This window comes from Aptenodytes patagonicus, chromosome 1 (assembly GCF_965638725.1).
Source record: "Aptenodytes patagonicus chromosome 1, bAptPat1.pri.cur, whole genome shotgun sequence".
Taxonomy (NCBI): Eukaryota; Metazoa; Chordata; class Aves; order Sphenisciformes; family Spheniscidae; genus Aptenodytes; species Aptenodytes patagonicus.
In genome coordinates, this window is record NC_134949.1 from 89,484,550 (window position 1) to 89,512,182 (window position 27,633).

The 27,633-nt window shown below is 43.5% G+C and overlaps 2 protein-coding genes across 10 annotated transcripts in view; both read left to right on the forward strand.

The window, feature by feature from the left end:
- Positions 1 to 22,313, forward strand: NAA50 (N-alpha-acetyltransferase 50, NatE catalytic subunit). Of its 2 annotated transcripts, none has more exons than XM_076348117.1 (5): positions 1 to 85; positions 14,201 to 14,337; positions 14,815 to 14,934; positions 15,854 to 15,920; positions 18,379 to 22,313. In XM_076348117.1, exons 1-5 carry the CDS (start codon positions 78 to 80, stop codon positions 18,557 to 18,559), a joined length of 513 nt encoding a protein of 170 aa, XP_076204232.1. In that variant the 5' UTR covers positions 1 to 77; the 3' UTR covers positions 18,560 to 22,313. The 2 variants fall into 2 exon arrangements, with proteins under 2 accessions (XP_076204232.1, XP_076204240.1); XM_076348125.1 differs by having other exon boundaries at positions 14,204 to 14,337.
- A 4,578-nt stretch (positions 22,314 to 26,891) lies between these two features.
- USF3 (upstream transcription factor family member 3) overlaps positions 26,892 to 27,633 on the forward strand; it is a 37,851-nt gene continuing 37,109 nt past the window's right edge. For 5 of the 8 annotated variants that reach the window (XM_076348140.1, XM_076348169.1, XM_076348177.1 and 2 more), the window contains exon 1: positions 26,892 to 26,970. In XM_076348140.1, the coding sequence (XP_076204255.1) occupies positions 26,923 to 26,970 (48 nt within the window). In that variant the 5' untranslated portion in view covers positions 26,892 to 26,922. The other 3 variants (XM_076348194.1, XM_076348202.1, XM_076348186.1) reach the window with 3 other exon arrangements.

The following is a 27,633-nucleotide window of genomic DNA, read 5'->3' on the forward strand; positions in this document are numbered from 1 at the left end:
CCGGAGCCGCACCGCCGGGCCCTGCACGCAGCCAGCGCGGACGCCGACGCCGGCGCCGGCCAGGCCGCGGCCGCACCATGAAGGGGTGAGTGCGGCCCCAGCGCGCCTCGCGGGGCTCGGCTCGGCTCGGCCCGGCCCGGCCCGGCCGTGACAGGGCGGCGGCGCCCGTCCGGGCCCGCCTCGGCCGCGCCGCCTCGCTCGCCGCCGGGCGGCGCGGGGAGCGGGCCGGGCCGGGTCCGGGCGGCGCGGCCCAGGCGCGGCGGGCTGAGCGCGGGGCGGGCGGGCGGCGCCGCGCCTGGGCGGGAGGCGGAGGGGGCCGAGCGGTGCCGCCGCCGCTGCCACCCCCGCAGCCGGCGGCAGCCGCCATCGCCTCAGGGCTGGGGAGCGGGGGGGGGGGGGGGGTCGCTGCGTCTCTCCCGCTCTTTGGGAGAGGGGCCGTGGTCTGCGCCGCGGGGGGCTGGTGTCAAGGGAGCCCCTTTGGGGGGAGAAAAGCCGGCGGTCCCTTCGCTGCTCGGTGGTGCCCTTTCAGCCGAGCGAGAGGTCCCTGCAGGAGCTCCCCCCCGCCGTAAAATTTATTCTGCTGCCGGAGCAAAAACTCTCCGTGCTCAGCTCTGCTCTGCTGAGCCGGTGGGACGCAGCGGCTCTTCGTGCTCCTGAGTGATTTCGCTTTGCGGGCTCTAGCGATCTGCAAAACGAACGGAGAAAGCAGTCGGCCGGGGGGATGCTGGCTGGTCTTTCGTACTTGCCTGGCGATAGCGAAGAAGCGCTGTTGGGTCTGTGCAAAAAAGCTGCCGGCCTCGGACGAGTGGTTTTGCAGCGCTATTGTTTGTAACATCTTCTCAGCACTTCTGTTGGTTCAAGTCTTTAAGTGTTTACCTACGTGGAGGCTGTACGACGTGGATGGATGAAAACGAGCTGTGTTTTGTGTCTGATGTTGGTTAAATCACCTAATGTTTATTAATTTCAGCGTCAACTGTGCTCCACTAAACGTGATCCTTCTGCTCCGTGCCTCAGTTTCTTCGTAGGCACAAAGGAAGTTTTCCACAGCTGTTTCTCAAAGGAATATTAAACCAGTCCCCTTGCAACTGGTGTTACGCAATGCTGGGTATTATTATTCCAGTTTGGCAGCTTAAGGCAGGGTGAATGGAAGCTGAAGCACTTAAGCTTTTACTAAGAAATGGTAAGGGGTTTAGCTTATTAGCAATTGGGGTGAGGTCACACGACAAGACTGCTTGATAACAGATAACTTAGCTATTTCTTACAGTGTGTAAGCAGCTTCAAACATCATGAGGGGCTGGCAGGTATCTGTAGAAAGAGGTTCGGTGATGATTGCAAATAAACTGACTCTCAGCTGACATTAAATATGTGTGTTTGGGATATCGGGCAATCCTTTATTTGCCTGCACCACCCTACGTGAAACAGGGCACCCTGCCTCTTAGTCACCTTATAATGAGGATGACAGATTCTGCAAGAAGAGCAACAGCACTGATCAGCCAAGATGAAGTGGCAGTTGACATGATCGTTGTTCAGCAGCACTCCTGACGAAACTGGATTTCCTTTTATCCTCCATCAACTGTTCTGATGTTTTCTACAGCTTAGCCCTGCTTTGGCTGTACGTCAGTCCTGAGTTGAGGGACAGGGTTACTGGGGTCTGGATGCATGAGGTGGAAAGTGGCCCAGGCGTGTCAGGCTGGAAACGTGGAGGTCTCCTGGTACGTCGCAGCCAGAGCTGTCCGCCATGCTGTGGCACTCCTCGAGGGGGTGAGCCCTGGCTTTTCTTGCGCGGCTCAGGAGTTCTTATTTCAGGCAGCTTTTTACTTTTTGTAACTTTTTTCTTTTTTAATAAAAAGCTATGGAGAAAAAAAACCACGCACCCCTCTTCTGCTTCCAGAGGACCAAACTTTATTTCTGTTGCTTTACTTGCACTTACAGGCAGCTTTATCACTGATTCAACTTCAGAACTGATCATTTTGGGTTCTGTACTTGCATATTTCTGCTTTTCTGGTATGCCTTCATGTCTTTGAAGAGCAGCATATTCCTGTCTTGTCAAAACACTGTTAGCACCATGCAGCAAGTTCTTGTGCAGAATCAAAAATCTTCATATTGAATCCAGGTGTTCCCTAAAAATTCAGATTGAAGCAAATAGGCTGATAGAACTCAAATTGAAAAGTAACCCAATTTAAATACAATGAGAGAATCAAAGGACTAGATGAAGATTTCAGAAGGAATATATTGAATTACATAGGGTACTCTGGAACAAAGCCAAATATTCAAACTACAAAGATCGGAGAAGATCCCTAAAAAACAAGTACTGTCAGAAGATAGGTCCAAAAATAGATCTAAAGCTTCAACTCCCAACATACAGAAACTAATGTGCTGTTTGAAGGGATCTGATCTGTCTTCAGTATTGAATCCAAAATTGTGGATCAGTTCTTTAGAACAAACTGAGAACTTTTTCTGGGAGTGTATGTGTTGCATGGTAACCCACGCCACAAAGTGCAGAGATAATTTTGGGAGCACTAAGACCCATAACATCAGCTGTAATTATGAATGGTCTGCTTTGGCAGAGAAAGAATTAAAAAAGAAACTAGCAAGTTCACTGACGTTTTGAAATTTCAGATCTGAAAGAGATTGTGTAGTCAATGTGCATTGCTTGCAGCCCTCTTTCTTAGCTCTCTGAATTCAAAATAGCACGTAGCAGTGTGCTAATAATGCATAGCGAGTTGTGGTGTCTCTGTCATCAGGGTATTTGAGATTGTGACTTCTTTTACAGAGGACCTCTAGTTTCAGAGATAGTGAAAGATTTTTTTTACTTTCTGAGCTGCTTAAAATTTTGTGGGTTTTCTCTTATTTGATGAGTTAAACACCAGCTTCTGAACTGGTAATTGCTATTACCTCCCACCTGCTTTTGTGATACTTGGCTTTATGTTCACTCCATCTTCATCGTCTGAATGATTTTAATAGTTTAGAGACTTGTTATGTTTCCCCCTTTTTTTTTTTTTAAATGTGAGTTGAAAAATTGAGGTAATTCACTGTTCTGTTAGTGAACTTCGTGATTTTCTAGAAATTCATTTCTTTTTTCATTTATTGTGTTCCTAAATGTTGTTATTGTTAGTTCTGGAATTTGAAAATCTATTTTAGAACTGGATTTGCGCGAGGAAAAATACCAGTGGGAGGGACTCGGGTTCTACTGTCTATAGTAATTTGCCTGTTTTTGTAGAGCAGATGCAAATAATACTCCCTGCACTTTACAGCTTTCGCAGTGTTGATTCACTTGTTGCTCAGTGTTTCTGTATTTTCACTACAGTTGTTATGCTACTGGTTTTAAGGAAAGAAAACAGAAAATCTTGCATCAATTCTTGAGCATTTGTTGGTCGCTGTGTGTGGCCTTTTGACGTCTTAGAATAAGGGTGCTTTCCTGACCTGTTTCAGTTCAGACGAAGCCTGTGAGAATAAGTCATCCAGCCTTTCCCTGCTGCCCTTACCTAAAAACCACATTACACAAGGGGTGTAATGCAGGACATGCGTGCTCCATTGTATGCTTGTACCTGCTACGTGACCAGGAGTGTCAGCTCATATGTAGAGCATGTGGTGCACGCTACGAGCAGGGCCCGGTGCCTGTGCTCCCTGCGTATGTGTTACTTTGTCACATTGACCAAACTGCTCTCCAGTTCTGATGGGAAACACCTGTGGGATTGTCATGTGGCAGCATACATTTAGCCATGTGATGAAAAACTGATTGAAACAGGGAGCAGAGTGCTGTGTTAATACCACTGCCATAGAAAGTAACGTGCACTACTTTTCTGTAAGAAACTTCTAGGAGACTGCCTCTAAGCTTGTATATGTTGCAGTTAAGTCTTATGCTTTGTAGTTTCCAAGGGTCCTGACTTGCTGCAGAAGAGCCCTTCAGACTAGATGCTATGCAAAAGGTAGCTGCTGCCACAGAAAACCTCATAACTGAGAGGCTTTGCAGGCTGGTGCTGTTCTGGCTGCCTTTGTAGAAGAGACATCACAGCTGGAGAATACTAAGCATAACAGAAAAATAACAATAGTGTATTTAAAGTACAGTGAGTAGTTATGGGTCAGCTCTGATATCTCTGCTTGTTTTGCCTGGATTCACGAAGTAAACCCTTCAAGGTCCTGAAGCTGTTCGTGTTTCTCACGAGAACAGGGAGGTTTTTTCCTCTACTCTTCCAAGTTAGTATTACAGAGTTTGTGCAGAACTGTTGATTTGTTTCCATTTGCGAGGCACAGTGCTAAGCTTAACGTATATGGGAGGAAGTTCCAAGTTTATGAGAAAACTGCTGAATTGTCATATGCACTGGAGGCAGGACAAAAAAGGTAATTGAGCTTGAAAATCATTGTTTGGGTTTAGGATTTTTCTGAACCTAGAAATGTCAAAGCATGAGCTATACTTTCTGCATTTAATTTCATGGATGGTAAATTTAGACCTTGCTTATATGCATGCTTACAAATAGCTTAATATCTTCTAAATTAAGTTTATAAAAACTCGGTGCAGTTTATTATAGGTACTTTAACCTAATTTGTAACTCTTACCACTTCAAGTTTAATTCCATAACCAGATTAAGACATTGCATGAAGTAGGAAGGATTGGGAGGACAGAAAGGTAGTGTAGGGATTGTAGCCATTTTACTGAAGCACTTTAGAACCCAATCTTGGCTTCTGAGTGGTGTTTGACCATTCAGTTCTTTTTACATGTATATGTGGCTTGTTAGTATATAGATTGGCTTGCTAAGTTGGGACACTTCTTCTGTGAAAAACGTAGTATCTTTAGTTAATCACCAAATGCCACAGACTCTGCTGCCATCTCCTGAGGACAAGAGAAATGATGCATCCTCCTTTGCCACATTAAATCTCTTCTAAAATGGGGAATAATGGGTGATGGTTGAGCCAGAAAAATACTTTTATCTAAGTGGAAATTATTCAGAACTTGAAGAGCCTGCCCATTTGGCAATCATTAGAAGTGTTCAGACCAATAATCTGAGAAGGCGCTAGATATTTTTACCTGGAGGCAGAGGAAAGGACAGGAGAAGTCAGATCTTTATATTTGTTTGGGAATTGATAAGAGAGAAGTGCAGTATCTCCTTGCATCCCTTCTGCTCTAAGTGAGGCAGGCAATGTCAGGATTACTTTCTGCTCCCTGCTGAAAGAGGGGAAGGGAAGAAGTGACCTATGTGGGAGTTTTAAAGCAGCAAAAGTTTGTCAGAAAGGAGATTTGAGGTGAGGAAGCTGGGAGGAGGAAGAGAGAAGCAGTATATGCGTAGAATTGCTGGTTATTTGGAGACTCTTGGACTTGAAGACTTGAGAGCAGACAAGCACAGCATTGAAATGGGGTAACTGTGTATTTGTGTCAAAGCATATTGAATTAATTCATTATGGGAAGGAAATGAAACGAGGCTTTATAGAATAGAGCCAAAACCATTTCCACAATACTGTCACTAGGTGACTAAGATTAAGATATTTGAATTTTCCTGGGGGCAGAGTAATTTTTTTTTGATGGATTGAAAATACCATGCTGCATGGTAAGATCTTGATGGATGAAGTGCTTTCTGAGCTCACTTGGCCTTCCTTCTCCCTCTCCTCATTCTTTTCCAGGCTCCATGTGATTTTTGGCCCTTAGCAGACTAGAATCTTGATCCCTGAAAAAATTTCCCATTTCTACCATCTGACCATTGTATTTATCTTCTCTTGAGAGTGTGAGGTGAGACCCAGGGCAGCGATTTAAGGCTTGTGAAAGTTTTCTCTACATGGCGCTTGGAACTTCTTGTCAGTAAAGATCACAAATTAGGTTGAAAATTGCAATTAAAGGATATTTGTTTGTTTTTTAATAAGTAGCTTTTCAGCACAAATTTTCATTTGAGAACAATTCATTCTTATTGAAAACTGGGAAAAGGAAAGGGGGGAAAAAATAGCTTTTTGTGCTTGATAGTTAAGTGCTTGCAATGATTGTTGCCTTAGAAGTATTTGAAGGTAGGCACATAAAACTGATAGCATGTTCTGTTTATTTTTCACAGTATGTTCTTTATATAATGCATGATTTGAACCTCAAAAAACCACCAACCCTGGGACTGAAATCCGAAGTACAGGCAGGAGACCCATAATGACCTGTCATTTTTTCTTTGCTAATCTAATGGACACAGGCATTTGTAAAGAAAGGTGTTTCAGTGACTTATAGAAATAGTTTGTGCCAAGCAGATAAATGCCTTTCTCCTATTAGGTAACAAACTATAGAATTGACATATAAGAAGTACAAGAAGTGCCCTTGAGCTATAGAGATCTATGTAAATAAGGCACTTTGTGAACCCAGCATCACTTCTGTTCTGAATCTGAAGGTAAGCCTCTGTTCTCACCTGAGGATCATCAGGTACTTCATGAACATTAATTAGCAAAGGTTCATGATCTCCTGGGAGGCAAGTAAGGGTTATAATTGTTATATCCGGGGACACTGAGGGTATGGAAAGGGGCAGTAACTCGTAAGGTGTCTCAGGGTATCGGTAATGGAGACACAAAACTAATTTTGAGCTAAGTTGTTTCAAACTGGTGAAGTACTTCTGCGTTGCAATCATGGTTCAAAATCTAAATGTTTTTGTGAGCTTGCTTGACTAATAAGGAAAAGTGGTTAGACCAGCAATGGAGAGTTAGGATTTCTGGCAGCTCTTTATCTGCTGTATGATTGCAGGGAAGTTGTTTCCTCTTTCACCTGACTTTGATGCACCTGGGATAGGCAGATATAATATCTGAGCCTTTACCTCGTGAGGTGCTCTGAAGCAGCAAAGTGTTACAGGCTGCTAAGTGATGTACATATGGCTGCTTTTCTGTTCTAGACCAAGTATATTTATTTCTGATATTTTGGAGTTTGAAAATCCTGTCAGCTGGGCATGGTGATTCCTGCTGTTTGTATCCAGCTGCAGAATTGGAGAGCTTTTAATTTTCTTGGGAAAGTTTATTTTTATTTGACACTTGTTGAAATGACCTCACTGTCTCACCCTTACACTTGCATAATCAGACAGCTGAGATGATTCATGATTGTACTGCTACTTCAGCTTTAGGGTTGTCTTTTTTTTTTTTTTTTGAGATCAGAGTTGAGTCTAGATTTGAGGTCTAGTACAACTCTTAAAGAACAGGTTTCAGCTGGGAAAACTCTGAGGCTATTATAGCATAACTTTGCTTCTTGCATGTGAAGACCATCCAGTCTTTCATACAATGGTCAGGTTTTCTAGGTTGAAGCAGAGTGAATTATCCGAATATACTGAAGAAACCTTGACTGTAATGCACTGTGTATTTTTTCGTTATAAAGGAAAGAGGCGAGGAGGGTCTGAAGTATGTCTTGGGGAATTATGACGCATGCCAGTGAAACCTATTCACACTGAGATCCATTTGAATCACAAGTCTTGAGTGAAGTCTTCTGTTAATTCTGATTCTAAAATTGCTTAGCCTTCTTCTGTACATCACTGTGTCCTTCTACAATCCAGCACACAGCTGGGGGTAACTTCCAGCAGGGTATCAGGTGTCATGCAAATACATGTTTTCAGTAGTAAGTGGGGCTAAAGAAGATCAGGAGGGCTCAGAAGCAAATTGGTAAGACTTTTTGCATGCTAGGCTTGTACTTATCCTTCTGGTTTTCTGACAAGTGAAGCAGAGTAGATTTACAGCCCACAGATCTTCTAGATAATTGAAAACATACCAGTCTGCCCACAAGAACTAGACTAACTTGTGCGCCTAGCAAGATAGCTCATCTGTTTTAAAAAAAGAAACCAAAAAACAAAAAACAACAACCCCAAAACACTAAAGAGGCTCTTTTGGCTTTGGAGTTGAATCTAAGTAAAGCCACGCCCTTCAGGTCTATAGCTTTCATAGCTCTGGTTTGGTTTTATTTTATGAGTGGATTATCCTGTCTAGACTCCTGCTTTGACTTGGAAGCCAAAATAGAAGCAATAAAGCTAGTTGGCTGCTTAGCGGGTGACAAACCTTCTCTGAAGTCCTCTAATTTGTTAGGCCCCTTTTCTCCCCTGTGCTCCCTCTCCTGTTTGACAATACCTCAGTAAGTTTTGTGAGTTGCAGATAGAGCTCTGCTAAATTTAGCATGCCAGATGCCTTCAATAAGCCTGAGCCCAGCTATCAGTTACACCGAGATCTGTTTCAGTCAGGCACATCCCTCTGGGGAGAGACTTGCACTATTTAAAGTTGAATGAGACTGAGATTCTTACAGCATTAAGAAACTTGGAATTCCCCCTTTTTCTCCCTGATGTTGGTTCTAAACTGGTGTTCCACACTTGCTATTCGCTGGGACTGAATTTGTGTTTCCTCTTGAACTGTCTGGAAATCGGCTTCGTCTTGAGCTATCATTCTGTATAGCAGTTCTCCTTCGGTATACGTCGAGAGGCAAAAGGCAGCCTTAGCATAAGCAAACGCTAATGTCTCGTTTAGCCTGTGTTACTTCCAGTCTGAATGTAAGACATTCTAGGAAAATAGTGTTCAAATCACAGCCCTGTAGTAGGCTGCAGATAGAGGAATGCAGCTGCAGTAGGACTAATTGGATTGCATTTGGTCCTACAAAAAGTGTGAGGTTTTTTCTAGCAAGTGCTTGAAGGATCTTAGGGCACTGGTGTGCCAGAGCAGGAGTGTTAATGCTGATGTTTTGGGCATTCATCCAGTTTCAGTAACTCCTGCATGTCACCTCACTAACATCCCACTTCCGTTCGGATTTTGTGGATCACTCTTCACTTCTACTCTTACATAGCTGGGCAGTGTTGCTGTGCACTTTTAACGAACAGCAGCCTTATGCACCAGAAACTGGTTCCCTTCACTAGTGAAGTCTCAGTGCGTTTTTTCCTCAGTAACCGAGTCATGGTATGTTGCAGTTGTGAGAAATGTAAATGTAGTCCTAGGATATGTCAGGAAGACGTTTCCGATAGAGATGGGGAAAACTTACTGCCACTGTACAAAGCAACAGTAAGTATTTGGGGTGTTGTAAGCAGTTTTGGTTAGCCATGTTTAAGGAAAATTAACTTTAATCTGAAGGAATGGAAAGAAGAGCTAGTATGACAATAGTAGGAATTAAGAGCCAGTCTTAAAGGAGGAGGCCAGGAGCTTGGCTTTAGTTAGGAGAAGGAAAGTATAAAGAGGTCATGGTAGCTCTCTGAAAAGGCATGTGGGATAGGGTGTATTGGTACCCATCAACTACTGAGGCTAATGAGCAATGAGAGGGCATATGGGTAGAACTTGAGTACATTTAGGATGGAAATCAGAAGAAAGCCTAACTATGAGAATAATGGTAGCTTGGGAACAGCCTTGCAATGGAAGATGTTTAAGTGGCTTCAGAGGGCTGGTATTCCATCTAGGAAAAGGTATGGATTTGTAGAGCACTGTAGTAATAAGAGACCTGACACAATGAGGCAAGAGTCCCTCATTCCTCCATACTGAAAACAGTTGCTTGGGGTTGTGTGGCTGACTTGGTCCAGAAGCTTTGACACCTAAGATGAGTACAGTTGACTGTTGCATGCTCCACGGAGTGCTATTTGAGATGTAGGATGCCAGTAATAAGTGTGTATCTTCTTAGGAATATTATTGGAATAATAGAATAAAATAATCTGTTAAGGAAGGACACGTCCCTTCTGAGCACTGCAGGCTCTTTACACATCTTTATGTTCTCATATGCTAATTTGAGCTCATGATTTAATTTTTTTTCTTTGCAACAGCAGAGGATAGGTATTTCTGGTACAGCCTGTACTGAGCTGGAATGCACAGGACTGGCCTAATCAGACCTTAGCTGATACAGTAAACTTATGTTACTGATTTGGCTGAGGGGTAACTTGAAGAAGCAGGTCTACTTGTAAATAACTATTAAAAAACAAACAAAACAAAAAAACCCACAAAGCTATTTCCATTACTCCAGCGAAAGAAAGGAGTGACCATTTTGTGTCCTTTGTTACAGGTGCTTTATCTTGGACCTCTTGAGGCTGGGGTAGTTTTAAATCCTTAGGTTCAAAGTGCTTGTTCCGTAAATGATAAGGTGTAGCACACCTCATCTAGACACTGAATGATCCCTGTGCTCCTCTTGCACAGTACTTCCAGTTTAAACTGGGGTAAGCTGGCACTTCTGCTCAAGAACTGACCAGTTCTGCCTCTGGCAATTTTTTGTCTCTTCTTTATGCTGGCAGAAGACTTGTGTGATGAACCCAATCAGGGACTGATGTGGGTTAAAACTGAACTTTTCTTTTTTTGGCTAGGTTAGTTTTAATTGGGGTTGGTTCACCACATTGTTGCACAAATGTTTGTGCCAGCAAGAGGATGGAAATGAGTGGCTCGGGGACAGCAAGACTGCTGCTTTCGGCAGCAGTACCAGCTTTCCCATGTTTTTACTCGAGGCCCTAGTGGCACTTTTGCCGTGCTGTCCTCAGGCAAAGTGATGAACTCTTGTGATGTGGGTCTTCCTTTCCATGTCCTCATTTAGTTATTAAATGTTTTTGTGTGTAATAGATGTGGTGCTGATTTAATCAGCTAGTGCGATACATTAAAGTAATTTATGGTTTGAGTACATACTATTTAAACAGACATATTTAGCATATTGATTTATGCTTCCTGCAGTGTTTCTCAAACTTTTTTCATATTATCCTCCAGGATAAATTACTGGCCCTGGTGCAACTCTCGAGCAACGAGGAAACAGCTAGTGACAGAGCACAGGAAGCAGGCAGAAGGAGATGGCAGGAGGCAGCAATGAATGTGGCAAGTGGTGAGAGAGAGCCGGGGGGAGCCCAGGGGCTCGAGGAAATCTATCAACAGTACCTTTTAGCCACCTACTACTGGATCTTGTTTCTGTGGCCTGATGCCAGCCTCAGAGGTGATGTCCTGGCTCAGCAGCTACAAGCAGCCTTAGGCTCTGCTTCTGCACTTACTTATTTATTCCCTGTCTGAAACCTTCTTGGTGAAGGTCCATCTTTGGTCCATGGTCCCTTTCTCAGCCGTCTTGTCCTGGCTGCCCCTGACAATCTATCTTTGTCCTGTTGCACTGTCATCAGAAATATTCCATAGTGACCATCTTCTAATGCCTGATTCCTTGCTTCATCAGTAACTAATTAATTTTAAAATAATATTAGAAAACACACTACCTGATAATAGTCTATGTCAGAGATTTTTGCTCAAGCTTGCTTTATAACAAGTTTGCCGTCAGTTCATCATAAGAGTTCATGCTAGCGTTACTGATCTACTGAAGCTTGGATCTACTGATACAAAAAAAAGTATCATCAAGGTTAATATACTATTAAATCTTTTGGACAAGAGGTATAGGCTTTCAAGGGACTGAGTGTGAATGTGAGGTTTTTCTCTTCCCTTACTGACCTCCTACTCTGCAGCTAATCTGATCTAACTGGGCAGTTGAGACCTGCTCCCTTTGGTTTCCACTCTGATGCAGACTGCAGCAAAAGAGGCCCCTGGGTCTTCTCTTCACTCCTAGTATGAGATTATTGAGGTCCTCTACTCCAGCAAAACTCTCTCCCAGACAAATACACCTGGGAACCCAGGTGCCACAGTTTTATTCCTACCCTTTGTGAGAAAAGGTAGCAGCACTGCTGGCTGGGATGAGAGAAGGGCACAACTTGCCTTCTGTGTGCCTTAAGAAGCCCTGCCATGCTAGGCTGAACAGCTGTGCTAAGCTGGGCATAAAACAAGTATTACAGTTACCCCACCATCTAATAACTTTACTATCATTTGATAGCATGGTTGTTTACAATGGGAGTACTTCTGTGGTATGAGGAGATCATTCTTACTAGCTCAGTACTTACTTTATGTTGGACTATAATTATCAAAGGGGCTTGCACAAGTGGTGATACATGAAGAAAGGAATCTTGAGAGCAAAAATAATCTAGAAGATGGAAAAGGCTGTGAAACAAAGGGCTGGTGGTGGTAGGAGTCACGGAAAAGAGATACTGCAGACTATTTCAGCACAATATAGTGGTTTATAGCTAGAAGCTATATCCCATTGCTGTTGCTTGTGGTATGCCTGGGTGTTTTTAGATAGATGAGACGCAAGAATATGGAGACTGTTGCTTCTTCTGTCATTCTTGAGATCACTGTTGGAGACCATACTGTCCAGTTCTAGTGACATGTCTCTCAAGAGATTGCTGCACAATTGTGTAGAGCTCAGGGCAAACTACAACGATTTGTGGCTTAGCAGTTGCCCTTGCAGTGAGGGGGGGGGGGAAGTTCAATCGACATGTTTGGTGTGGTAGGAGGAAGATGAGGAGCTGCCTGGAACAATTTGCAAGCACCCATACTGGCATGAGACGCTTGACACCACAGGGCTTTTTAATCTCTCTGGCAAATGTGTGACGAAAGGTTAGACTTTGGAGTTGGCAAAGTTCAATATGTAAATGCCATCCATTAATTCTAAGTAGTTAGAATAATTAACTGGAACATATTAATCTGATGGAGAATTACAAAATCATCAATAGTCCATTAGTTAATGCTAGATGGTTCTCTAAAAGGTAGGCCCTACTTACAAATTGTTTAGCTTCTGTAGGGCTCACTAGGGAGATTGTCTGATCTGTGTCATACCAGAGAGCGGGCAATGGTGATCCTTGATACCTTTGCAGAACTGAAGACTGTATTCTTTGCTGTAAAAGAAAAGAAGAAAGTGGGTGTGATGGCAAGTTATGCTTCTTGAAGTAAATACTAAAGGCTCCATTCCTGTAGCTTTTTCTGATAGTTTTGCAGGCTGCAGTACAATGCCTAGAAAGCATTGTGTATTTATCAGCCATCATTGGTAGCGACAACTAAAACTGATATGGTATCTGGAGTACTAAGGGTACATTTAAGGGTTTTTGATGTATAATAAAGGTCAGTTAATAAAGCAGAGACAGATTATACTCCGCATTAGTTGGTACAGTTCTTGAGGAAAAAAGTTGTTGTTTTTAATACCTTCTTTGTTTTACTGTATTATTTAAGTTAATCTGCGCTGTTGTGTCCTAGGCATCAACCTATCTGAAAAAACCAAGCTGCCTAGGTGCAAGAGGCATGGGAGATGGAAAGCAGCTACTGCACATGACTAGAATGGACTTTGAAGCCTGGCGTAAAAGGATCTTTGAAAACTGCCTTTTTGAAAACAGAATTTGACTTTTTTTAAAAAGGCAAACAGTGTCTTTACCAATGTTTGAGAAGAAAACAATCTAGTTGCCTGTATGTATTCAGTAAAACAAGGCTGATAAGAAACTAGAATTGTGCGCGTTTCTAACTCGACATGCATTGGCTTTGTACCTGCCTACGTATTCTGGTGACCATTTGGGAAAAGATTTTTATTATCTCGGGTTTTTAATTTTCATTCTTGTAGTCCTTGTTAAAACTGTCTACCTGCACCCAAGAAATTGGCTTGGGGAATATGAACAACTAACCAATTTTTTTTATTATTATTATTTGCTTCTGTATACGTAGTGTTTCTGTCAGGAAGTTAGTCTTAGAAAAGGGAGAAGCTTGGTCTGTTTCTTCTCAGTATAATTCAGTGCAGTACTGGTATTTTAAGGTTGTGATTCTGCTCTTAGTCAACAGGAAGAATGACTTCAATTATGATCGTAATAGATGCATGTATCACCTTGACGGTGGCACACTTGCATATTAACGGACTTAATAGGAGTTTGTTGCATATAGTATTGTTGCTTTTTAGAGTCAGCTGTCTAGTAACGACTTAGTCTTTGTCTAAGCATAAGCTTTATATTGATAGGTGGTAAAATTAAGGCTGTCTTTGAAGCATGGATAAGGACTTCATTTTCTTGATCTCTATTCTAGCCTCCTGACCCTCCCATCTTTTCTTTGTTGTTGGTTTTTTCCCCATGTGATCTTGATGATCAGTGAGGAAATTAATGGGATAAAGTTAAAGCTAATACTCGTACAGAGATTAGTGTTCTCCTGTCTCCCACCCAATAAAACCACGCATATACTATGGTATGTCAGTGTTAAGTGTGGCCTGAGAAACTTCTGACTGTATAGTACCAACTGAAATTGGGTTTGGGAGTTAAATCAGCCACAAACAGAAGACTTAATTGTATGCGTTGAACATTGCAGTTCAAATATGTACTGAACTGATTATTAGGTGGGACAGTTCTCTAAGCATAAATAAAATAATTAATTTTTGGTGTCCTTAGAAATTTCGCAGTGTGTCAGATGTTAAGCATGTTTTGATTTGTTCCAGTAGCCGGATCGAGCTGGGAGATGTGACGCCACACAACATTAAGCAGCTGAAGAGGCTAAACCAGGTCATTTTTCCTGTCAGCTACAATGACAAGTTCTACAAGGATGTACTGGAGGTTGGCGAACTAGCCAAATTAGGTACAAATGTTCTTGCCAGTAATTGTGGGCTATGGTGGCAGAAGTGCTCATCATTGCTATCCATAATGGTTTTGAATAGCAGATCCTTCTATTTTGTTGTTTTATATAATGAAAAATAACTTGTTTGGGAACCTCCGAAAAGCCTCAGTCCAAACCTCAGAGGATTTGTGTTCTAAATAGATTCCATTTTACTGGGAATAGGCATGTTTTCTGTTACAGCAGAAAACTTGAGAGATGAGTGCTGCCAGCTTACCTCCTGATGTCATTGCTAGTTGGTTTGAACTGTAATAAGCCAACCACTGTGTTAGAGCACCATTGGTAACTTCACTCAAAGCGGTAGCCACAATCTATGATTTTATCTGGATGGGAGAATTAGCAAGAGGGAAGGAAGGAAGGAAGATATAGGGCGTAAATGAAGGAGCTGTATGTACAGTTTGAGACTTGTGACTGTTAACACTTTGTTTCCCTCCCTGGCAGCCTATTTCAATGATATTGCAGTGGGAGCAGTGTGCTGTAGGGTGGATCACTCCCAGAACCAGAAGAGACTATACATCATGACACTCGGATGCCTGGCACCCTACCGAAGGCTAGGAATAGGTAAGGAGGATCTTCTTTTGTATCTGAGTCATCAAAGAAACCAGATTGCTGTGCAGCCTCCTAAATGCTCTGTCAGATTTTTAACCAAGACAGTACACTTTCAGACCACTGATTTCTTTGGAAGGGACTTTGGGGAAAGAGTATGATTTATGATATGCTCTTTTTTTCCTGCCTTTCAGAAATTGACTTTTTGTAGAACTTTCTAATTCAGGATTTCAGATTATTTTAATCTTAATCACTCTGCTTCTACAGAAAGTGAAAATTGATGCACAGAGATACGAAATAATTTCTGAGGTATGCAGCCAGTGTACAAGTCATGTATAAGTAGAACACAACATTCCTTCATTGGTTTATCTCTTCACTCTTCTAAATTAAGTTTTTTTCTCTTTATTTTGTCTTTATCACTACTGGTTATTGCTGCTCAGGGGTAGTACCTGCTTTCTGTCTATACAGCAATTAGTTCTTTTCTCCATGTTGCAAATTGATAGGCTGGATTAACCAAGACCTTACAGTAACCTGTTTGCTTTGACAAACTGGAATGAAAAGATAACTTTATTTTAAATTATTTTACTAGGCCTTTATTAGAAAAACTTAACCAATGCTCTCACTGGTTTATACATTGTTTTGACCATATTTTGAGGTGAGTTTGAGACCTTGAAGCTAGTATTTAAATAAGCTGCTTTATACGTATGCTTCTGGGCTGTTGGGTTTTTTCTCCAAAGAAACAAATTTTGTGAGCAGTCAGAAAGATAGTGAAATACTTATACACCATGTTCTATTTGCCTTTCCTAGCTCTCACAAGATCTGTCATTTTAGCCTACCTACGGTTAATCTGCCTCTCCTCAAGAAAGCCCTTAGCTAAGTACAGACTTGATTTGCACTTCCTAGTTTTCTTAAGTATCTCTTTACCTTTCGGCAGGAACTAAAATGTTGAATCATGTCTTAAACATCTGTGAAAAAGATGGCACTTTTGACAACATCTATCTGTAAGTAAATGAGTTGCACTCGTGCATTTTTGGAGAGATGATAGAGGCATATATGGGAGCAAAGGGAGGGAGATTCAAGAGCATTTTTAGTATGTATTTCAGTGGGGTCATGGGACATCTTGTAAGTACTAGCAAGAAAGCTAGGGGTCATATTCTGGGCTGCTTGTGTGATGCTGAGAAGCTTGCTTGCTTTAGAAGGGCTTCTGCAAATTTGCTGAATTTGAAAGTAGTTTAGTTACAAAATTATGTTCTATAGCAGAATTACACTGTATGACTAAAAAAAAATTTTGTGATTTTTTTTTTTTACCATACAGTGTCATTCTCAGAATAGAAAATACTGCAAGTCCTGCATGCAGTTTTGATACATTTGTCTTTTATGACAGTATTATGTAGGTTAGAACATCAGATCAGAGGTGCTTGCAAGCACTCTATGTTCTCATTCAGTAGCAAGGCCCAACTGCTTATTCCCATTCTTGCACTGTGCCAGGTCAGCTGTTTGTGTAGCAACACAGTAAACTAGGTCAATGACCTGACCCAGCTGGGGAAGCTGTTTTCGGTTTTGTTTCTGGGTTGTTTTTAGTTTTAGTGTGTTCTGGGAGTTTTTTTGGTTTTGGTTTTTATTTTAAATCAACTGCATGTCTACATAAGCGCTTGGCATGATGCAGACATGAGAACAAGCACTGGGGTAGAGGACAGGGCTGTTTAAAAGAGCACCGCCATCCTAATAGATCCCCATGGAAACAGAGCCTGAAATCCATAGATGCCAAAGCTTTGCTTCCCCTTTGCTGCTGGCTGCGCACTTCTGCTTCTTCCTGTGCATTGGTGTCTGTGTGAATACCAAGTGAGCTGATGCAGTTTTTGGCCAAATCGCTTCTCTGAGCCAGCTTCTTCCTTGTACATCACTGCTTGCTTATACCAGTACAAGCACGGTGCACTGGTAGGGAGAGTCCCACAGCAGGTACAGCTTGGATGGACTTGTGCTGCCACAAAACTGCACCCTGAAGTCTTGCCAGGACTGTTGAAGATGCTTAGTGAGGAGTGTTTCATACACTGATATCACTATAAATGGAGTGACTTTTTCCTCAAGCTTAGTCCACCTCTGCCAAGGAGATGCAAAGTCTTCCAAGACCTCTACTGTTGTAGCTTTGTGCCATCTCTGTAAGAGGAACAGGTGTTTTAAAGAGGCATTCAAGTAAAGCTGCTTTTGGCTTGTATTCCTGCTCTCCTGCCTCAGAAGAAGTGGTAATGAAGTCTCTGTCAGATGCCTGCTAGATGGCACAGGCTTTCCTTTTTGCTTTTGCACTGTGTGCACGGTGAAGGAACCGCGTGCTGTTTTTAATGCAAAAACCAAATCCTTCGTAATCCTTCTTTCCACTTCCCAGAGTAGGTTTCTGGGATGACAATAAATAGCCCCCGAAGTTGGGCATAACAAAGTTCTTTTAGTGGCCCATTGATTTTGTTACTATGTCTGTTGCTTGTGCATCTTCTATATGAACATACTATGCAGCGGAGCACCCAGTTTGATATCGGTGCCTAAATTTGTCATTATTATGAAGTTCCCTTTTAGCTATTTGGTGTTTACTGGGCTTAACACTAAGGTCTTTTGTTTTGTTCTGCTGTTGCTTCCAGAGTTGCTTTGGTTCTACGGTTATGCAGCATGTTGTCATGACAAAGTGATTCATGAGCTTGTGCAGTGTCCACTGAATTTTGGGAGTGTTTAATGAATGCCTTTTGCTGAACCAAACTTTTTTTTTTTTTTGATAGAACTTGTGCAAATAAATGTCCTAGTCACTTAGAATGCAGAACTGATGGCTGTTTGTTTTGGAGGCCTTGAAACTCTTGAAATTTGCTAGCAAGATCTGGAAAACTCTGGGGGAGATAGATAAAAGAGGAAAGGACTTTGTAAGTCCATAGGGCTGCTTTGTGCTGCCATAGCTTTTTGTGAGGAGAGAGGGGTAGTTAGAAGAGAGCAAGGAGTTAAAATCATATCAAGCACCATTGCCAGTTTTGTGTTGCAGCGTGTAGGGATCATTGCTTGGACAACTGTTCTGGTCATCTAAGAAGTGTCACTACAGGAAGTTAAAATTGGCTCTACAGTGAAACTTTTTGTATATTTCCACAAAATATCTGTCACTTCCAGATTAAGAAAAATTGAAATTACTGAGCTAGTAATGCTTCAGAGTCTGTCTGCTATTTGTGTTCCTTAAAAGAGCTTTACTGAGGGGAAACATTTGCCACTTCTCAGAATGATTGCCACAGGCCATCCAGGAGCTGTGTGTTAGCTCAGGATTGATTTGGAAAGACCAAAATTTTCAGTCCTGAACTTACACCGTTGTTCCTGTCTCTATCTAGGTAGCTCCTTTTCTTATCTTGTCTTTGACCGTTCCGAGTGTGGAGGCACAATACTGTACCGCAGAAAGTTCTGATACCTGTCTCTCTATCCTCCTTTCTGTCCTAGGCATGTCCAGATCAGCAATGAGTCCGCAATTGACTTCTACAGAAAGTTTGGCTTCGAGATCATTGAGACGAAGAAAAACTACTACAAGAGGATAGAGCCCGCAGACGCTCATGTGCTGCAGAAAAACCTCAAAGCCCCTTGTCTTGGCCAGAACGTAGATGTGCAAAAGACCGACAACTGAACAAAACCCCAACGAACACTTTCTTGCACTTGCTTGTCGCCAAATAAGGAAAGAGAGGCCTCTTGATTTTTTCTTTTTTTTTTTTTTTTTTTTTAACTCCACCCCTTCATCCTCTTAAATTTTTTTTCTTGACCTCTCTCCAACAAAATGTAATGCTTCTTCCAAGGATCGTCCAATCATGTTTGGTTTTGGTTTTTTTTTTTTTTGAGCTCTCCATTCTGGTTTTTTTTTGGGTTTTCATTTTTTGTTTTTGTTGGTTTTTTGGGGGTGGGAAAAGGTGTGCAGATCTCTTTTAAGTTTGAGGTGTGGAGGGCTTGAGCAGGTTATCCTGATGACAAGTTTCCTTCAGAATTATCTCTTTCAGTAAGCAGAATGTAAATCCAATGGGGGGAAAAAAGGAAAAGCAATATCTTGTCCTTTGACTCCTACATTATTGTGTTTTTTATAACCTACAGGGTACTTTACTCCCCCCCAACCTTTGAATGTTACTTCAGTACTTCCAACTCTTCCTTTTAATTCCCCCCGCCTCAAAAAAGTATGTTTAGTTCTTCCCAATATTTTTGAGTATGGCTTTTTCCTCCATCTTTTGCTGAGAAGGGCGGGTTACTTTACCATACCTTTTCACTCTGCCTGGGCTGATCTTTTTGAATGCTTTTTTTAAATACTCCTCACCCAAGCTGGTGCTACACTTCTTAACTGACTGAGAGGAGGGTTTAGAGTGGTCTTTGTTTTTTTCTTTTTTTCATTTACCCAACTCCCAGCAGACTTCTGCCAGAGTAAGAGCTAGACCTGGTGTTGGCAAGAGTAACGTTGTAAAAATATGAATCCTGAGGCAAGACCCTTGCTTTAAAAATGGGTGAAATGCTGTAGGGCTCATTGAGAGTTAGTTTTATCTGTGTTGTTGGGGTGGGAAAAGTGACTGTGACCACCTTTACCAGCTTTGATCACATAAAGCAAGCACCTGTCTCCAGATAAATTTGCTACAGCTACTAAATCTGTGGTGACAAATCTGAGATGAGGCAAGGGTTGAGGAAACCAGGCAGCAAGGCTGAGAAGGCAAACATGAATCTGACCCTAATCACATAGCTTTGCAGGGGTCTCCTGGATTTGCTTGGGATTGGCTTGGCTTGCCGTGTTTACGTGCTCCTTCGGGAGGAGGTGGTTAAGAACTGCACAGTTTGCTCCTTTGAAGATTCTTTTCCCCTTTCCCCGTTCAGTGGTAACAATGCAGTTCTCCTCTTGTGAGAGGGTGTTCATGGAGCACCGGAGAAAGTGGCATATATTAGAGCATTTTATGGGTTTGGAAAATAGGCTGACTGGCTTCTTCCTAGTACTGTAACCTCAAAGCTACAGTAAACTCTACTAAGCTCTGCTTTGCATCCTTTCATGCTTTGTTTGCGTGAATATCAGTGCTCCTTTCTATGCACTGTTGCCAGCGATTTTATGTATGCCAATACAAATACCAACTTGAGCTTGGACTCTTCAAGCACCTGGGAAAGTGCACTGAGCTGAGACACCACCAACCTGCCCCATTCCCCAAGTAGATATTGAACTGCATTCCTTTCCTGTTTGTTTTTTAAAGTTTAAATCCACATCTTGAATTCATCTGCTTTGAAATCCTCCAACCTATAGTGCGCATTGCAGCATACATCTGGTTAGTAGGTGCTGTCCAGTCATTCAAGGGTGACTTGGGAACCAAGGATTTCAAGATGGGAGTTGTGGTGAAGCAAGGGACGGCACCCCTTATTGCACATTATGTGGTCTTTGATACCCGAGGGGTGACTATACAAGCTGCTCCAGAATTACTCCTCCTTTCCCAGAGGCATGTAGAGTTTGTTGGAGTGCATCTTGACAGACCTATGCTGGAAAACAGCTACTCTTATTTGCTGGGTTTGCACTAACTGAGTCTTGGGGATGGGCAGATCGCTAACAACAAAAGCCCCCTCTGCATGGCCTGAGCACCTGTGTTTGCAACACTCAGTGGCAGACTCTGGCTAGAAAGATGCAAACGGTTTCCTTGGCCAGAGGCAGCCTAGTTTTGCCAAAAGCTTACTTTTAGTGCTGCTAGGACCTGCTCGCACTGGTTATGTTGGCAGTTCCAGCATCTTTCTAGAAGGGGATGTATTGAAGCACAATTAGCTTGTCATATGCCAACATAGTTTCCCTGGCCATCTGTAGACCAAACCAAGAGAAGTATGTGGAGGGAGAGAGATAGTATTGTATATGAGGATGTTTGTGCAGCACAGCTGTAACTCAGACCATAGCTGCCTCTGGTGCCAAGCAAAGTGCTCTTCATTCTTCTAGAACTAAATGGTAAGTGTTTGGGTTGGGTAGATGGGTGTGGGGATATGAACTCTTAGGATTTGCTGTTGTCGTAGGCTTCCACAAATCAGTGTGTTTCACAGACAGTTTTCCTTCAGGTTTAAAAGTATGAGTCTGATGTCTGAACTTACTTGGATTAACCTTTGTTTCTGTCTCTTTTTGCTTTGGGCTGCCATCATTCTATGAATGTATCCCTGAAAACAATTTTTAAAGCTCCTATTCTGCAGCAAACCTGCCTCATTGTAACTTCTGATAAAATGTTTTGTAGGAGGTGGAAGAGAGAGTAACCACAAATACAAGACTCCTTTTCCCAGGCTATTAATCCTGGAAAACGGTTGTTGAATCTTGAACACAAGGTTTAATCTAAATCTCATAGAAAGCTGTGTTCCCTGTACATGGATAAGGGCAAGTGAAGGTCAGTAGTTCTGAATGACAAACAGTTGTATTTTATTAGTAGATCAGCTGTGTTGAGTGTGGGAAGAGAACGCTGTTATCTTAGTGCTGTTACCCAGAGACACTGAAATCGCGTGAAGTATGGGCTTATTGCAGAGAACTTCAGTTACTTTGTTTGTTGCTGCAGCAGGACCTCCTTGTAGCTTGAAAATAGCAGCTTATGAACAACTAAATTTTTTTTAAAAGTTGGGAGTTTCAGTGGAAAAAAAAACCCACCAGCACTTCCTGTTCTGGATGAAGATCTAGCAAGAAAAATGTATGCGACTAACAGCTTTAGAGTGTAAATTGTGTATATATGAGTTATTCCTGAATCTCTGCAACTGGTTTTGTCATACATTGGTTGAAGTATGAAGATACTATCTACAAAAAGACTCCTACTAGAGGAAACCATGGTACAGGGGAAGAAGAATCATCCAGGAGAGGTATCCCTCATTTTGGGAGGGGGAAGGGAGAGATTTTATTTTGTCTATAGAGAAACTGGCTGAGTTTACATAATGCAGCTAATGGTTAAACCTGCCAACTAAATATGACATACTGTTAAAATTGAAACAAACTTATGTGATATTTCGTTAATTCTTGATGGTGCCCTGTGTCTAGTAAAAATTTGATCCCCCAAATTGTTTTATTCTCCCCCATGTTGTAATCCAGGGTCAGCTGCTATGCACAAAGTCTGTGTTTTGTAAAGTGTTTGCTGACTTGGATGTTTCTTTTGAATCTGCAACTGCTTTCTGATTAATTTGGCTAAGACCACCCCTGGTCTCTTGAGTTAAGATTTAGTCAAAGATATGCTGTATGCAGTTTACAGATGCATTCTCAATGTTACAAGTTAAGTTGCAGGGGGAGCAAATTCTTTACAATAAGATGGTCCATTTTTAATCTATATCATTGCCCTTGTTATACATCAGGAGCATGTTTTTGTTTTTCTCAAACTCTTTAGAAATACTGTTCAGAATAAACATGCACTATTTGAGTTATGTCATTTACAACTTGTCATGTGCATTTTTTTTGCAGTCCAGCTGTTTCCCTCTGAAATCAGATACAGAATATTCCTCAGATGCTTCATAAACTGTGTAACTCGGAAGATTTCTAACATGAATTGTGAGTTGGGCTGCTGTGATGAATGCCATGGGTGTCTGACAACTGAGGAGAGTGGGGTCTGTTTGTTTTCCCTGAAGTTATGAGCCTTTTCTCAGAAATCCTCTGCCTTATGGGGTGGGGGGGAGGATAGGAAGAGGAACTGTCCTCAAATATTTTTGCATTGACTAGTGAGCAGTCTTGAAACAAACAGACCAGGCATCAAGAACTCTGTGTTTTGGGCTTTATAGGTTAAATATTTTAAAGTGTTCAACTTAATTGCTAGCTATTGCAAATCTTGACAACAATCTTTGAGAAACTATGGTCTGTACCTGTAAAAGTAACTGGTCGTAAGATGCAGCGAGTACTCTTCCATACTGACTTTTCTCAGAAAGGTATTTAAGTAAAACTCATCTCTCTTTTTAACTATTCAGTCTCTTTTGTTAAAGCCATTTTTTGTCTGTAGTTTCTTTCTGCTCCTCTCCTGCTTTGAAGTGCCATTTATGAAGTGATAAAGTTGCACTGTGGTACAGTTTCTGGGGAAAAAGAAATGTTACCCCGAATATTCTATAGCATATTCTGTGTTCATTAGGATAGTATGCAAAAGCAAATCTCAGACTATGAAACTTGACTGTGCTCTTGAGCTGCTGCTACCAGCTGTCTTCCCTGACCTCTGCTGGAGGGCCTGGAAGGCACAGCTGGAGATGAATTGCTATCAGGAGTGCAACCTTCATCACTCTGGCCTCACCAGCAGCTGCAGAAGCTGGAAAACTTTTGCTGCAGCTGTTCTCCAAACCACTCGGCTTTTATTGATCTCCGTCATGTTTCTTTCCTTCCCCACCCTCATCCCAGTCACATCTCTAACAGCCTGTACAGTTTTAGACGATTCAGTTACTCTTTTACAGGGAAACTAGCAGATACCCCTGACGGTTTGTGTTGTCCTTTCCCAAAGCTTTGGTGGTTCTACAGGCAGTTCCGTTCCCCTCACTATATTCAAAACTTGGGTATTTACGGGGTCCTTGTAATAACTTAAGGTGTGCTATTATCTTTTAGTTACAACAGTTTGCTTTTTTTGTTACTGAGATGATTATTTAAAGAACATTTACAATGCCAGGATCTAGTAAGTGAGTAGTAAGTTAAGTCATTCACTTCACATGAAAAACTGGGATTGTTGGTTTTTTCCCCAGTGTGTACATCGCCCTGTTTACCTGTGCTGAATATAATTTGCTGTTACAGTGCCCAGTCACTCAACATCAGAAGGTTCACCTGTCATTCCTCATTCTTATTACCTTGACCAACCTCTAGCAAATTTTCACCTCACTACTTCCTTTTTTAAAATACTGTTGAGGAGCGTAGACCCCAGCACAAATCGTTTTCGACTTCACTGCTGACCTCCCACTAGTGTGAAAACTGATCTTTTATTCTATGCGCTGTGATTTCTCTTTTAATCAGTTCTCTATCCTGCGAGGATACTATCCTCTGATCCTGTAGTAGCTTAGATTACTTAAAAGATCCCTGTCCAAAATTTCTTATCTGCCTTATTTCTATTTACCAAACCAATCTGTCAGCTGAGTGTTGTAATCTGTTTCTGGCAATACTACTTTTCTTCCCATAGGGGTTCTCCAAATCTATTCAACCCATCTAGTCCAGATGCTTTGTATGGGACATGAGATTGTTGCTCACTGTTGCCTATGTCCTTTTCTCTTGCCCCTAAAGAGGCATCAGTTAAACCAGATGATGGAGAGGTTACCCTATCCCTCCCTTTTTATCCTGCCTTCTTTCCTCCTCCCTGGTGCTTTAGTACTGTAAAAGCATTCAGTTTTACTACTGTTTTGCCTAAAGGCTTTGTGGCAACACCATCTCCGGCTCCCAGGCTGGTAAGTGAGTTGCCAGCTTTCTCTTTCACTTGCTTGCATGTGTATGACCCATAGTCCAAGAAACTCCTGCACCCGGGGAAGGCGATCAGAAGACCGGTCAGTGCGCCCTTTCTATCAGCTGCTATATCACATCATACAGACTTAGGCCATTACTGTTCACTAAATTACTGAATTCAAACCTGCACTACAGCCAAGTAGTATGCCTTCATTCCAAAAAATGCATTCAAGCTGTTCGTGGTTAAGACTATTTAAAATAAAACTGCAGAAACTCTTCCTTTTAACCTGTCACACTACCAGCAAATCATCTCATCTAGTCAGTGTAAAGCTTTTCTAAATATTTGTGCAAAACCTGTTTAGTTTGGGGGTTTTTTAAGCTATCTTGCCATATAATTGCTAGTCTATATTCCCTACCAGAAACAGGCTAGTGATGTTCAACAATTTCCTGTTATATATGATTTTACCAGTGGAGTTTTGCCTGCTGCTGGATTTTTGCTACTGTATTTCAGATATCTAACACTGTACTGGTAATCTGAAGATTTATGACCTCAGACACTCCAGGGCACAATAGGATGGCAGAAGGTAAACCTGGTTCTGCTGCTTTGGACAGGGGGTGCCTTTTTAGTGAAAATCTTCACTGAAAAAGCACACTACTGTTTAAAAGAAAAAAAAAAAAGTAACTCAGTTTATATTGGAATAAATTGATGGAGCACAGGTATTTCAGATTTCATGTGTCACATCAGAACTAAAAATATGAACATTGAAAAAGTGCATTTACATTTATACTTTACGTTGTGAAGTTGCTATTTACAGTAACTTTAGAATTTCTCTGCAAAAACAGCTAGGGCCTTAAATTTCTTCACAGCTGGCAAATGGCTCTTCCACTTCATGTCAGCTGCAAGATTATTTTGCAAGCAGCAGCAATTCAAAATGAAATGTTTTGGGGTTGGGTTTTTTTTTTACATCTAATTGCTACTGTGACTCATTTCAGCTGCAGAGAAGTTCTTGGGCACTGCTTCAGAAACTTGTCCCTGCTCTGTATTATATAATATTTTAGGAGGGTATATGAACACAAGATGCTTTCTGGGGAAAAAGGCATCTATGTTTTCTATAAAACCTAAACATCACAGCTCTACCTCTTTAGGTTGTCTCAGGGAGAAGAGGCTTTGCAACTCCAATATCACCTACAGGTGAGCAGAGGTACGAAGTACTTGTAAAATATGTTTGAAAACAGTTCCAGAAAGTAACCGTTGCAGAACATCTGTGGAAGGAAACTGTTGAGGCTGGAAATGGGAAGCTACCTAATTATGACTAGTAATTGAATTAGAGAGGTGTTAGCAGGAAATACAAACTTGGGTAGTGGGGAATTGGTAATGATTCAGAGTCCCTAATTTAGTGGAAGAAACAACACTTTTCTTAAGCTCTGATTTAATTCACAAGGAGGAAGATGGATGAAGGGTCTTACTCCCTGGAACTAAATATAAGCACAGTGTGTCATAAAGCTCGTATTGAAACAAAGGATTCTGTTAAAGAATCAGTAATAGCAAAGAAGTAAGAGTCACAGAAGTTTGTTGGGCTCCTAATAAACAGCTAGCTGCTATTTATGGTTTGGAAAATCTTTAGCCAGCTGCCTTTTTTTTTTTAATCTCAATTCCTTTCCAGAACTTTGGTTGGAGGGGAAGCAGGGCAGTATTTCAATGTATAAATGGTTATTATCAATGAGGTCTATCCAGCTAAAAAGGAGATGGGCTTTGTTCGGATGATTCTCGGCACCTGAGCAGCCGAGTTCAACGTTCAGCCTCTCCCAACAGCCACTTGGCAGAGTTTTCTTTTTAAATGACATCTCAGTCGTGCCGCTGTTCTGACAGAAAAAGATTTTACACCTGGAAAAAAAAAAAAAATCGTATACACGGTTATTTTCTACCTGCCGGCTCTGGAGGGTCCCGTGTGCTGTTCCGTCACTGAGCTTTATTTAGCGGCCCAGAGCTGACCCAGGGCCGCAGCCGTTCCTCTTCAAGCCCCTCCGCTGGCGGCGGGCGGGAGGCCCCGGCAGACGCGGTGCTTCCAGCGGCCGCCGGCGGGTCGGGCTGCGGCCCCGGGGTAGGAACGAGCGAGGGGGACCCCGCGAGGCGGGGACTGGCGGGCGGTGAGGCGGGGCAGGAGGCTCCTAACCGGCCGGGGAAGGGGCGGTTTAAACCGGCGCTGAGGTAACGGCGGCGCGACGCCGAACATCGGCGGGGCCGCTTCCCCTTTAAAGAATTTCTGCCCGCCTATCGCCCCTTCGTGCTCTCCTTCCCGCTCCTCTCATTGGTCGGCTGAGGTGCCGGTCTCCGGCAGTTCCTGTTTCGGCCACCTCAACTTGTTGACGGTTCGCACGCCAGTCTCAACATCTCTGGCCTTCGATTGGGCCGCCCCGCCAATGTTTGTGGTGATGATTGGTCCGTGCCGGCTCCGCCCCGCCCGGTTGCGGCGAGTACCGCCTTTCCCGTTCCGACCTCGTTGATTGGCCTCGAGGGCTCAACCCGTGCGCTCGGATTGGCTGCTCTGGGCCGCGCGTGTGAGCAGCAGGGTGGGCTGCGCGGGAGGGGGATCGGAGCGGAGGCAGCGGCAGAGCGCTGACACGGGGTGTCCGCTCGGAGGATGGTCCCCGCGGTGGGGCTGCCGCTGCTGAGCCCGCCCAGCCCCCCTGTGAGTGCCGGGCGCTGCCGCGGGGGTGGGCCCGCTGTCTGCGCTCAGAGCGGAGCCTGGTGAGCGGGAGGGGGGGGGAGGAGGAGGAGGAGGGGCGGGGAGCGGCCGCGGCGCGGTAGCGGTGCCGGGGCTGAGGGGGCGCGGGCCGGGGCTGCCGGTGGCCGCGGCCCGCCCCTCCCTCCTCTCACCCGCGCGACCGTTCCTGTGAGGAGGCGGTTGGCGAAGGGCGCGCCCCACCCCCCCCCGCGCGCGGGGCTTCGGCCCTGTCGCCGTGGCGACGGCGGGGCTGCGGCCCCCCGCCCCCTCCGCCCCGGGAGCCATCTCGGGCCTCCTCGCCCGCCGGTCGGGGCGCCGCGTAGGGGGGACGGGGCGCCGGGCTGGGACGGGGGCCGTTCCCCGCCCTTCTCGCCCCGGGATGCCGGTGGCGGCACCGCCGCGGGGGCGGCCGGCGCCCCTTTGTCTGCCCGCGCCGCTCGGTGTGCCCAGGTGCGCCCGGCCCGGCCCGGCCTGCCCGCGGAGGCCTCGGGCACGGCTTGGGTAGGGGCTGCAGAGCCGGAACGGGCCGGGGCGGTGCAGCCCCCCGCGGGGACGCGGCTGGAGAGCGCGGGCGGCCCTTTGTGGTGCGGCTGCTCGCTGCCCCTCGGGTGCTCCTGCAGGCACCGT